Source organism: Antrostomus carolinensis, unplaced genomic scaffold (assembly GCF_000700745.2).
Source record: "Antrostomus carolinensis isolate BGI_N321 unplaced genomic scaffold, ASM70074v2 scaffold902, whole genome shotgun sequence".
Classification (NCBI taxonomy): Eukaryota; Metazoa; Chordata; class Aves; order Caprimulgiformes; family Caprimulgidae; genus Antrostomus; species Antrostomus carolinensis.
Genome location: NW_010301400.1, coordinates 44,707 through 58,405, shown reverse-complemented (window position 1 = coordinate 58,405; position 13,699 = coordinate 44,707). Strand labels below are relative to the sequence as shown.

General features: G+C 36.0%; 1 protein-coding gene across 1 annotated transcript in view; it reads right to left on the bottom strand.

The window, feature by feature from the left end:
• The window catches only part of GRID1 (glutamate ionotropic receptor delta type subunit 1), a gene marked incomplete at its 5' end in the record, with an annotated part of 55,085 nt that overhangs the window by 23,145 nt on the left and 18,241 nt on the right, over window positions 1–13,699 (bottom strand). The window contains one exon of the mRNA XM_029083872.1: window positions 4,800–4,995. Within this exon, the coding sequence (XP_028939705.1) occupies window positions 4,800–4,995 (196 nt within the window). The remainder of the gene's footprint in view (window positions 1–4,799; window positions 4,996–13,699) is intronic.

The window sequence follows — 13,699 nt, the reverse complement described above, 5'->3', positions numbered from 1 at the left end:
CTCAGCCATCTAAAGCCTGCACTGTATGTTTTTAGGGCCCAGAAGAGAATAAAAATGTTCTAGTGATCAGACATCATTGCAAAAATAATATATAGAGAGAAGTGGTAAAAGGGAATGCAGTAAACATCAGCTGAGAATAGGTAAGATAGCTCAAATAAAGAAAGACTGAAGTGAAACACAGACTAATAAGCTAAAATTTATACTTTAGACTTTTAATTGGCTTTCATATTTTGCTCCTTTACTATGACCTTATTTTTACTCTCAGTGTGCAGGCATATTGCAGAACAAAATAAAAATAGTTTGGTTAAACTTTCAAAAACCTCTTTAACAGAAATTTAGCCAAAGCAGAACTTACTTATTCGACCCAGGTGGTACTACTATAGTAGTAGTAGTTCACACTAAAGACACCAGATTTATCTTTGGTTGAAGACTTTTAAGAAAACAGATTTAAGGAAAAATGAACAACCTAGGCAAAACTTATATTTCTTCTTCACAATCATAAAAATTTAAAAGGCCAAGGAAGATTGCCTTCTAGGTATAAGAAGGACCACAAAGGGAATAGTAATACTTCAGGAAAGCAGTAAGTAACCTCATAATGTCACTCTTCAACACAGAGGGAGGTGGAAAAAAAAATGTTTGAAGGATTTTGGTTTACTAATAGAAAAAATATGGGTGTTCAAAGAAAGCATGGTGAGAAATAATACTAACTTGAAAAAGGGTGAATTTCAGACTAAACACTAATATGTCTGTGATTTATCTGAAACTTCTGAAGAAGCTACCATACTAAAGACAAAAGTAAGAGAATAATGCAACATGCATCATTAACTTACTGCCAGAACAGAGTGTCACTGTAGCTGATCCCATTATGTGGCTGGTACCACAGATCAAAAAGTGACCTTTACATTGGCATTAGTGGAATAGTTCAAAAACATGTTTGAGTAACATCTATTATCTATAAAAAAGTGCTTTGAGAGAAGCAACACAGTGCTAATGAAAATAAAACATCTAATCATGTTCAAATTATTTAAAAATTAATGTAATCTAGGAGCTACTAAAGGATGTAATATATTCAGGCTTTAAGGAATCATTTGCTTTTAAAGGCTGATGGGTCAAGAAATGGAGAAATTTATGAAGATCCATGAAAATATATGGATGAGCAACCACAATTCACAATATATAATTCATTGTGAGCAATAAATTATTGGAAAAAATAGTTTTTAAAAATCCTATTTTTTTAAGTTTTAAATTACTTTAGTCTCAAAATGAGACTCAAAATGCTCTGATTTACTGTTTAGTGTTCATTAAGGGAAACAAACTTTTTGAAAGAAGCAAAAAAGAGAAGCCATAAACTCAATGTAACATTGCTCAAATCAATTATATATTCACATTTTGTACTATACTTGGTTTTGATCACTTCATCAAAAGTGATATAGAGGAAGAAAAGAAAGAATTCAGAGTAATTTTGGCACAAAATTCATTGGACAGGGGAACAAACGGTGTCCACCAAAGCTAGACTTTTTTAAAAAATACAGTAACAGTCTAGGTCTCCTATGAATTATCTATAAATATATATAAATATTTATATATATATATGGGAATGCATCGGGATCATATTTCATCATTCATTCAAAGCAAAAATGGCTGCCCACAATGAAAAAAGCCACAGGTTATTACATATGGTGTGGTAACTGACAATTACTCTGGAGAAGTGATTGCCATTGGGTGTTATTCAAATACTTTTCTGAGATTTACAAATGGCTTAAAAATGTGTGCGATTCCAATGCCAATGTCCACCTGGGATAAGACAGCAGAAGCTACCTATTGCATGTTTCTTGGGGATCCTGGCTGTAGCCTGACCTAGAAAGAAACTTAGTTCATCCTTGTCTGTTAAAGTACCAAAAAGGTTAAGTGACAAAATAGTATTTTGTATGGACTAGTGATATGTCTGGAAACCCCCTTTTATGCTATATATAGATGTTTATGAATAGGAGGATGTTTTCCATCTGCAATGGCCACTTTCTATTGCCTTGGGAATACAACAAAAGCAACTTGCCCCTCCGGTTCTGAAGTATCCTTCTGTCACTTATGTGACTTTGCAGTGAGTTAATACCCTTTCCATGGCTCCACTAGTGTTGCAAAAGCTGTGCATTAACGATGGGAGATGGTCACTGTGGCTACAGGGATTGTGCTTTGTCTGCAGAGACCTCTGCCATGGCAACCAAATGCCAAAGAAGCTTTCAGGACTTTCTTCTACTATTATCCTTTGGGTTTTAGGCAGTCAAAGGGAGTAGGAAAATCTCTGGCAAATGGAGAGAGGTAAATGGAATAAAGATAAACACCTGAAATACCTGCCTGTACCACAAATAAGCTTCACTCTCTTGTTTTGCACTGAAGAAGCATTGTTCCGTCTGTAACTGCAGCTGAACTGTGATGCTGCCTGAAGAAAATGGAAAGGGGAAAGAGGATAGAAAATGTAGTAGTGGGGTTTTTTTGCATTGTGTTGGGCAAGTCCCCATTCAGAATAATTTTTTAGAGATCTTATGCTAGAGACATTTAGATTTCTCATTTCCTTTAAAGTATATTTTTAAGGCACATTTATATCTTTCATGCAACAGTACATGTTTCTCATAGAAACATAGAACATATTGGGTTGGAAGGGATGTTCAAAGACACCAAGTCCAACTCCCCTGCAGTAAGCAGGGACATTTTTACTAGAGTAGGTTGCTCAGAGCCCCATCATGCCTGACCTGGGATGGGAAGCCCTGTTTCCTTGGCTGACATCAATTCTCCTTTAGAATAAACAGAATTTGTAGCCATTATACTTGACATGGAAAACTTGTCTATTCAAAGAGCTCAATGATCTAGGAAGAGTGACATTTAAACTATAAACACAACAGTTTAGTTGACAATTAAATATTAAGCCAAATTTACGTAGGTGTTTAATGGAAAAGTAGCCTTGGTCAGCTTTGGGGACTGAAGTAAATTTGGTTATTTTTGATGTTAATTGAATGAGCTGATCAAGTTATACAAAAATCACCCTACAATATTGAAATCAAACTTAATATGAAATCTTATTATCACAAAGACAGGATGGAGCTGCCAGCTCCATACAGACAATATAATTGGTATTATAAACAGCCTGCCAATCTACAGTTACATTTCTGGTTTAGGCAATTCTAGCTATCAAAAATGGCAGCATGCAGTGTTCTTACAGAATAAAAGTATTTACAATCTCATGGCTAAAAAACATCCACTGATATAAGAATTGTAAAAAAGAAAAAAAAAAAGTAAAATACTGTGCTTTTTTCTAAGGTGAACTGTTTTATTATTAATTTTAATTCTAGAGTACATAGAAAAGTGCTTAATGTCTCTATTTCTACCTCCTTTAAATGCTAACAAAGTCTCTTAAAATAGAGGCCTCATTTTCATAAAGTGCTGAGCAGATAAAAAAAAAATCAACACACTACAGACTTTGCCATTGTCAGAGTTCTAACTTGAACCAAGAAAGAAAGGCTATTATAGCTGAGGGCAGAGGGCTTTAGGAAAGCTCCACTGGGAGATGGGAGAAAAGGCAGGGTGAACCAAAACTATTGACTAAATACTCCTATGCTGAGAAGACACAAGAGTGTCTTTTTAAGAATTTTGTCTGAAAGTCACACACACAGTTGCCAACCTTATGTTAGAGGACTTTGATTTGGGAAATAGGATGGCCTGTGTCCCTCTGTAAAAACCAAAGTAAATTTTGGATCCTTACCCTCTAACTGTTCAGAAAAGGTTTCAAAGACAAAAACAGAAACCCAAGTCCAAAAATGTTATTATTTCCCATTTACAAAAGCATAAAGAACTAGTAATATATTTATCCAGAATCAGTGTTTCACTGACAACAGATGAACTCTCATCAAACCATCACTACATTAATAAGAGCTGTCAGCTTGTTTTGTGTTAAGAATCAATTGACAAATAAAGGGGTCACTTTTCACTAAAGGAGCAGCACATTAAACTTTCACTGACTACTTCTGCATCCCTTCTGCCATAAGGTACTCCTGCACACATGTGGTTTGATGTTATTTACTATCTGTTTTTGCTGAGCTACAAGATGGGAAGCAGAGAAGAGAGGCGGACTTAAAGTGAGAAAGTGTGAATATTGGTATTTGTGTGATCTGAACCACTGCTGTTTATCACAGGACCCAGCACAATGATGTAGGTTCCCAAGCTATTATATATCAGTCCTTGAATCCCACATCAATGCTCATGTGCAGTCATATCTGAGAGAAATAGAAGTTAGGTGAAAGCACAGTGACATGTGAAAGAGTATAAGCCTTTTTACAATTTGGAATACACAAAGAAAACCTCGCATTAAATTTCTGTTCTAAGAGAAATGAGTATACGTTCAGTGAATCCCTTGATTCTTACTCATGTTTCCAGTAAGTTCAATCCATCAACTCAGAAAAAAACCCCACTCAAATAAGCAAAGCACAAGAGTCAGTACCTGGATAATATAGAGAATGACATTCAAAATGGTATTATCGGAGCTCCAAGGAAACTTAGAAACCTGATGACCAGATACAAAGTAGGACTTGTATACTGAAGACTTAGGTAGAGCTAAGGTACTTAAATTCAAAGCTATGACCCCAGAATATGATTCTTATCCGCTATTAAGTTACTAAAAGGAACTTTAGATAGGGATTTTTTTTAATTACTATGTAATTGCTTTCCTGTGACTTAACATTATTAGCTCCACGCAAACAACCTTGATACAACACAAAAACTAAATGAAAACCCCTGTGATCCAGTCTTACCTTCCTGATGCCTTCAGAAGGGTTCGATACACAATTATCTGCCCCATTATTCTTGCTGATAGTCCTCCACAGTTCAGCAAAGGTGTTGTCCTGCTCCAAAGGGTTTGTCCCTTTTGCTTTAAAGTATTCATACACTGCTGAATCCCTGACTGTACCATAAGATATATCCATCTGTTTGGATAGATCCTGAAATGTTCTGAAATTCAAGTGATATTGAGATATTAGTATCACATAGTACATTACCAAGATTTCATTCATTAAAAGATTTCTTTCTATGTCTGTCATTAGTCAGAAAGCACATACCCTTACCAAGTAACATTTGTGTGTATCTTTCCTCATCGTAAAAGAAAATCAAGGAGTAATTTAATTGTATTGAGGTCATATCAGTTTAACTATTCCTAAGCTCTTTTTCACCCTGGTAAAGATTGATTTTTTTATTATTATTTTTTTTTTAACAGATAATATTGATGTTATGTATTACAATGCCAAGTTTGCACAAGAAGGTAGTGCAGTAAAGACTTACTTGAGCACAGGAAAAACTCAATTATAAATATAAAATCCAGCCCCATCAGCATCACCAGAAATACCTTGCAGAATTCAGTGGAATTAGTTTGCAGTTACATCAATACTCCAAATCAATACGACTGTTTTAAAAAAAAACAAACAAGTAAGAGTCTTGCTTCCAATTTCCACTAAGTCTCTCTCTCTCTTCACAGCCTCTGGTAAAGCAAGCATTTTTCATTCACACACAGGCCTAACTTTCATTTACTCATCATACCACTCTGGAAGTGTAAATGGGCCTCAACACGAGTGGCTGTGAATGCACCATTTATTTTCAAATTGTACAGAATGTAATTCACACCTGTTTTACAGCCTTTTCTGCACAGAAAGGTGTAAATCACTGCCTGCATCAATGAAAACCAGGCCAAGTTTCTAAACATTTAAGGTGACATCACTGCTATCAGAAACATCCTAGCTGTTTTCCACCTTCAGGCATTCATTCCCATTCCTGTGCCTCCTTCCTTTGTCCTCAAGTATTGCTTCTGTACAGTGTCACCACATTTTTCATCTGACCATACACACACACATTCAACCACTGACCACCACATGCAGCACCAAGGACCAAACTGGATTTCATAAATAATGGTTTACTTTATGTTTTATAAATGTATTACTTCACATAATAATAATGACATGCTTCTGATATGACCAACTGACTAATGCTGTTTGAGATCAGTTAAACTAAAACCACCCTCCCTGCCTCTCCCTCCAATTATTTTTCCCAAAAACAATCTTTTAGAAAAAAAAAAAAAATCCCCCTCAAAACATCTGAAAGGCCCACTCATGCCACCTCTCACCGGCCTCCAGATCCTGGAGCCACAAAAGCAAAACATTTGGCCTTGCAGCTCTTGTAGAAGAGTTCTTCGGAATTCTCTTGAGAGTGAAATGAGAGAGAGCTTGGCCTGTGAGTCAAAGCTGTTTTCCACAGCTGAAGACTTGTCATAGCTAATATTTTTCTGACACCTCCTTCCCTGTTTCACTAGTGGGATGCCTATACCTCACATCCCTGTAAGATTCCCTACAACACTATTTAAAGCAAAGTGACCCAGGCATCTACACAATACTAAATAAAAATAAGTAGAAAACTCTTCCATCTTCTCCATCACGGTACCACCAGACCTCCCACGTTTGGATCAAAAAGGGTGGGAATACCTCTCCCACTCCCACCAAAACTCTTCAAACTCACAAGCTGCTTCAGACAGCTTAAGTGGTTTAAGTTCTTAAATTGTATTAAGGACTTTTTATCATTTTAAGCTGTTAAGCAGCTTTAAGTAAGACTGTGTGAACAGTTTTTTTCTCTATATACATTGCAAACCTGTGGATTTGGGCTAACTCTGGAGTTACATCAATCTCAAATCTGTTATTTCTCTAGCTCTGTGTATGATACTTTGGTAAAGTACAAAATGAACACGTTGGAGATTGCTAGAAATTAAAAATTTTAATGAAAAATTGGATAATTTTGTCAATTTTATTTCTCTGTTTAACAATCACAAAAGTTATATTCAGGTTTCCTAAATGTTTCCTCTACATTTCATTGAACAGGACCATTTTTACTCCAGTCTTTATCTAAACGATTACATGCTACATTTAATTCCATCTTTATTTTTTAAAATAAGTTTCATCATATCCCATGGAATTCCTTAAATCCTTGGGATGGATGATCTGGCTGTAAAAAGACACATTTCTGTCTATTCTAGGTACAAATGATGAAGAAAGGTACTCAATACACACAGGAGGGTTTCTGTAGCAGCCTTTTTCACACCAGGTTTGGCATACAGATTTCAGCATGTGTAGGAGTGCATGTTTGGTAGAAGCACAGTAGGAGAAACAAGTTTAGCTAATATTCTTCAACACAGCTTTCAGCTGATAACAACTTCAAAAATGCCTACTGCTCATGTTGCCATTCTGTTTGAAAGTTTGAATATTAAAATAAAAATAAGCCTGTAGTTTTAGTAATGTCAGTATTTTCTGGACCACTTCTACTGCCTCTACTGCTGTGGAAGGTTTTTGTCAGAAATATGCCTTCTGTTTCAGCTAAATTGTATTTTATAGACAGTACTTTTGTTTTAGCTAAATTACATTTTTATTGACAATCAGTACTATACAAAAGCACAGTACATCTTGCTTTTTGAGGCACATATTTTCTTCAATTTTCTAAACATCACAGGGCACGGTGAGCAAACTTAGGGTTTAAATCAAGTTCTTTCTTGGCCCAATAAAGAGATAATTGGTACTGGTGCCCGGGAGGGAAGCATAACCTTTGCCTGGGTGCTACAAGACAAATACTGCTCCTTTAGCTGGTAGAATTTCCTTAGAAGAAATAATATGGAGTATTGCATGTCCTAAGGATTCCATGTGCCTTTCTTGCATTGCCCCATTTGATGTATTATAGAAACAGCCACTGACACAGGAAATCCTCCATACTGTACCACCATTGGAAACACCTTGTGGGATAGACAAATGATCACCAAAGGACACAGTGAGGGTCACAGTAGGTAAACAAGCTTATTATTGGTTCATGTAGTGTAAATTCAGAAGGATGGTGACTGTTTCAGTGAGAAAATAAATTTATGCCTTTAGCAAATGGACCACTTAGCCAAAAAACTATCTCAGGAATTATCCTGACAGAGAATGGTCTAGACCACAGTTCTTACTCAGTATAAATAAAATGTTTCTGTAGTGTATTTATGCACTGAAAATGGAGGTGATGCTTAGCATCTCCATGACCAGGGAAGTGATCAAACGATCTGGATAGGGCAAGTATAGTCACATACATAAAAGACACTGAATGGAGATTTGTATCTCCTGGCTTTTACAGGATGGATGAAGATAATCACAAGTGCAGGTTTTAACTACATTTATTTTAACTCCCTTACATCTGCCATCACTAGACAAAATCATTCACTGCCACATTTCAGATATTGTTTATATCTTACAATTGTGCCATTCTCTAAAGGCAGCTTCTCTCATCGTTATTAGACTTTATTTTTGCAACCAACCATTAGCTGGTCTCACCTTCTTTAGCTATTTAATATCTTGTCTCTCCCATGGCAAAGATTTCATGCATTTAATATATAAAATTATTTGCAACAAAAATGTGCAGCACAACAAGATGCCCCATTAACCTTACCACCTCAATTACTGCGTCTCACAACCCATTACGGACTCTCCGTAAGTGTCATTAAAGATAAAGCCAGTAAAGCAGAAAAAGCCAATGTTCCTCACTTACAGTTATAGAAGCCAAACTTCAATTTGTGGGTAAATGCATTCACTGTGTGATTGCTGTAATGGGCAAGTACTTGTAAACCAATTTATTTAAGTAAATGTATCTGTGGTCAACCTAACAAAAAATGATGTCCTTTAAAACTATATTACCAGCCAAAATATTTAACAGGTGTATTTAGTTATGCCTGCTAGATAAATGCAACAATTGATACGTGATTTCCAGTGGAGCTGCAGTTACTTCATGTAGAGTCAACTGAAAACTGGATTCTCCACTTGTTGTTTTTTTTTTTTTTTTTTGAAACATATTGAGATAAACCATATGCTGCAGAATAAATACTCAGGCAATAGCTGTGCTAGCATTTACAATTAGACCTCTAGAAATAATTGTTAGAATAACAATACTGGTTAAGTTACCCTTTTTGGATTTATTTTCTTACTAGTAAAAGATTTGTGTAGCTGTAGATACCTAGGCTAAAAATGTGCTGCCAATACAGGTTTATTTAAGTCTGGAACTACAATAAACCCAGGACTTTCTGCAAGAACAATAGGAACAAATTTTGTCTAAGTGACAGCCTAAACCTGTCACAAGGTGCTTTGAAGTAATTGCTGATCAATTAACTGAACTGGAGTCATCAGGTTCATCAGATGTGATCAAAGTATTTTAAATTTCTGAATTAAATTTTATTTCTTTTCAGAGCAAAATTTTTAATTTAATTAAGGTCTTTGAAAAAAAGGAAAAAAAATACTTGCTTATTGAGATTTTCCTCATCCTTACTATTAATATTTTTTAAAGTTTGTAGCAAGCTGCACATCTGGTCTCCTGTGTGTAAAGCCTATGACTGTAAACAAGCTAATCAGCTGTCACTGCAGTGACGTGCAGTACTGCTCTTTTACATCACAGTGTGGTGGTTTGAGTGGATTCACCCTTTTGCTTGCAGCTTGCAGCCAAACACAGCCTGCTCTATCTCAGCAGGGGAGAGAATTTGGAAAGAAGGGCAAGGACTCACGGGTTGAGATAAAAACTATTTACTAATTAAAAGAAAATGATAATGATAACAACAGTAATAACAGACTATACAAATGAGTGATATACAGTGATCACCGCCCACTGACCAATTCCCAGCCTGTGCCAGCTAACGATCCCGGAGCCGAGACGGTCCCGAACCGAAACCCCGGAAGAGTGAGCCCGAGCGATCCCCGAGAGAAGTGCCCCGTCTTCCGGTCAACCCTGGTTAATATACTGACATGACGTGATATGATATGGAATATTTCATTGGCACAACCAGATGCCAGTTTTTGGGTTTTGCCCCTCATTGCGCTTCCCCCTCCCAGTCCTGGTGCAGCTGTGAAACAAACAGCGTGGCCTTAAGCAGTAACTAAAAACATTGGTACTTTATCAGCGTTCTTCTCATGATAAGTCTGAACTGAAACACTGAAAGTAAAATACTGCTATTCCAATTACTAAAAAGAAAATTAACTCTATCCTAGCAAAACCAGGACACACAGTAATAACCATAGCATTTTATCTCGATTCCAGCCTTAGAGAAACCATAATGGAGAAATCCTGACAGCTCCTTGATTTAGAGGTAGTTTCTCATTAGCATTCACAACTGTCCATGTTCTGACACTGTAAAACTGGGGATTTTTCCAGTCTGCTATTACTTATGGGAAAATAATATTTCAGAAGTTTCTGAATCCACAGTATTATTTAAAAATTATGCAAAAATTTTCATGCTTGGTTCCTGTTCATTCATCTGCACATATACCATTAGGAATAACAAATCTTAAGGTAAGACATAGAAGTAGTGATCAGCTCTCTACTGTCATTCTTCCGCATTGTGAGTATACTTCAGACTAATCTCTTCCTTCACGGCACTGTCAAACAATGCAATATAAATAATTCCTCTCAACTAAAATTAATTATTTTTCTTAATTAATATTATTCCCTAAGTCATATACAGACAGTAAACCAACTTTACCATTTTTTCCATATTTTGCAGAGAAAGCTATGTTCTTCTTTTACCTAAGGAAACCAGTGCTCTGAGATTTTTGCTCAATGCAGCATAATGTTTTAGGTGATAGCTGCCATCAAGATAAATCATCCTAGAGATGATGAGACTTTTAAAGCTGCTTTACCTAAATGAACCTTGGAAATGCACATACAAAACCTATGGCACAAGTCCTAAATTTCTGTTTTCAAATGCCTTTAAGCTACTTCATTTTCTTTTAAACTTTATTTCAAAACCTAGGAATTCATGACATCTACAGAATTAAATATAAATGCAGTTCCTAACTACAAGTGTTTTCTCTACAGGATATATAGGAGGGAAACATGTGCTTTACACATTGGGAAAAAAGTAATCACATTAAACTTCTAAGTAAAAACAAAAGTATCTGAATTGATTTGACAATCTTACACCACCAGTATAAGCCAAATAAATACCTATAAGCTGAAACCTAGAATATAAAATCCTATCTGAAAAGACAGATACTTAATAAAGTTGTCACCAGTGGAAAGCAATGAGTTGAGAGAGAATTTTGCCTACTGTAAACTGCAGAAATGTGTTCACATTTTGAGACATAAAATTGCCCACAACTGCATCCTCCATGGATGTATTTGACAAGACAATTAGAAAAAATTAGAAAATGGTGTTTATTGTTGGTGACCACATATTAGTCCACCCACTGAGAGCTGGACTTTGAAGCCAAGCAAGCTTTGCAGGATCAGATTCTCATTTGTACCTGCCTTGAGTGAGAAAATAGTCTGCAAAGCTGAATCAAGGTTGTGGGTGGTAGTGTGGAGGTACAAATAATTTCTACATGAGCAGACGATCCTTCCATTCAGAACCTGAGTCCTGATTCTTTGTTGTTGGTGGCTTTGTTTTTGTTTTGTTTTTTGTTTGTTTGGGGGTTTTTAAAAATCTATTTGGGAAGCAGCACACAAAAGATTTGAGCCTTAGTCCGTTATTCACAGATGAACAATCTTTGGACTTTGAATCTCCAGTTTTGAGTAAAATTTATGAGTGGGTAGAGTATGTTGTAAGACATCTGAAACTGAGTTCAGACTTCCACATAAAGACATTCTCTAGAACTAGTCTATCCAAGTTGAATAGTTAACTGGCTGAAGACCAGGGGAAAAAAAATAAAATAAAATCCATCTGTTATGTATATGAATTGCCACTAGGAGATGATGGTCTCATTGACTCAGAGACTTATGTGAAAACTTGCAGTTTTATTGAATTTAAGATACAAAATGACAAGCCCACATAAAAATGGAAGAAAGAATAACAGTTAATGCCTGTAAACTTTATTGCAGGCAATACTTAATATGCCTTCAATTATACTCCAAAGAGTGTTATATTAGCTGAATAATGAGGTAACATTAGAATTGACATATCTTTAGCATCGCCAAGCTTAAAAAGTAAATACTCAAAAAAAAAAAAAAAGTATTATAACATATTTCTATAAATTTACAACACTTGTTCCAGGTCCATCTAGGAATGTTACTAGTATGTGTTAAACTGGATGTAAGATATATAAACTAAAAGATGGGTCACTAAAGATTATTCTTAATGAGGCAAATAAAACTGTTCAAAGTATTGTTAGAACACCAGTAGCCTTAGTATAGAGACTATTAAAATTAAAGCAAGTTTACCTTCACATCTAATAGCCTTAGACTTCAGAAGAATTAGGTCCATGGTTTTATTTTTTTGCATCTCTTTGAATTTCTTTGAATTTATGACCAATCGAGCTGAGCTCTTAAATCAATTATTAAATTGCCAACTTCTCTATAGTGTCATGATCAAATTCAGCATTGTTCCATTTCACTGCAAATCAAGTAACTTTAAATGCTGTTAATTCTGTCTCAGTGCAGTGATGTGCAAAGCAATGGGTTTCTTCAGCAAATACACTAAACAAAACCTTAACTTTACCGATTGAGATAGTCTAGTAGAAATCAGCAGTACTACTTGCATGCTTAGTACACACTTTGCAAGATCGAGTCTTTCACCAGCAAATATACCATTCTATAGTTCATATAAAACTCATTTCATCAGCTGTCCATGAAAAATAGCATCTGCTTTATTCTAAACAAAAGCCTTAACAGAAAGAGCCTCATGGGGGTTTCTATGAGGGAAGCCATAAGCGTTGACAGATTAATCTACACTGAATCAATGGAGTTGCAGCCCTTCACGCCAGGACTAAACATTTCCAAAGCATAGAAGGAGACAAACAATGCAGATATTTATGGCCATATATGCACTTGCCATCATCAGTAGAGCAGGAACAGCTGCTACACATGATTTCAAAGAAGCAGGAACTTCCTTCCAGTGGAAAAAACAGTCAATTGGCATGTATCACAGAACATGTTGCCATATCAACTATATACTTTTACTATAGTAAAAACAAACAGTGATTGAACTCCTCAGCAGGTAATGGCACTGCAGCAGCTGTTTTCAAGACGATAATGGTCATTGCTGCCATTGTGGTGGCATCTGTGAGCCCTTGTCTGAACTAGGACTCACTGCCCTATGTTAGCTGCAATGAAAAGCAAAATATAATATTAAATCATGGATTTACTAAAGTTAGCTTTATTTCTGCCACAGGAAGAGGGGATTTGCTACATCCTCCCTGTGCCACATGAGATGGCAATGGTTCTGTCTCTCTTCCAGTTGAGGTTCAGGACCCTCTCTCTCCTGCTGTCTCAAATAAATTTATTTTTTAGGGTACCTAGCATACCTAACAGGTAGACCAGTACTGCTGAGATCAGTGAAATTATTCATGCACACAAAAGCACATGCTCAAGGGTTTGCCAGGATAGGAAACAAAACTATAAACAGTAAAAAAAAAGGCAAAACAAAATAGCCAAATAATATGTACACAAAGTACTAGAAGCAAAGAACTTGTACAGACTCCACAATGATATTTCATTGAAATGACTTCCACTAGCTTCGGTTCCTACATGCAAAGGGAAAGACAAGAAAATTAGACTGAACTACCTTTTAAACTCCCAATAGAGCAACTGAATGTTTTCTCTGGGACTCTGTTCCTGCAGAGCTGCATGATTAAGTTTTAAAAGAAGGGAACAAATGGTATGCATATCCACCAAAATGCAA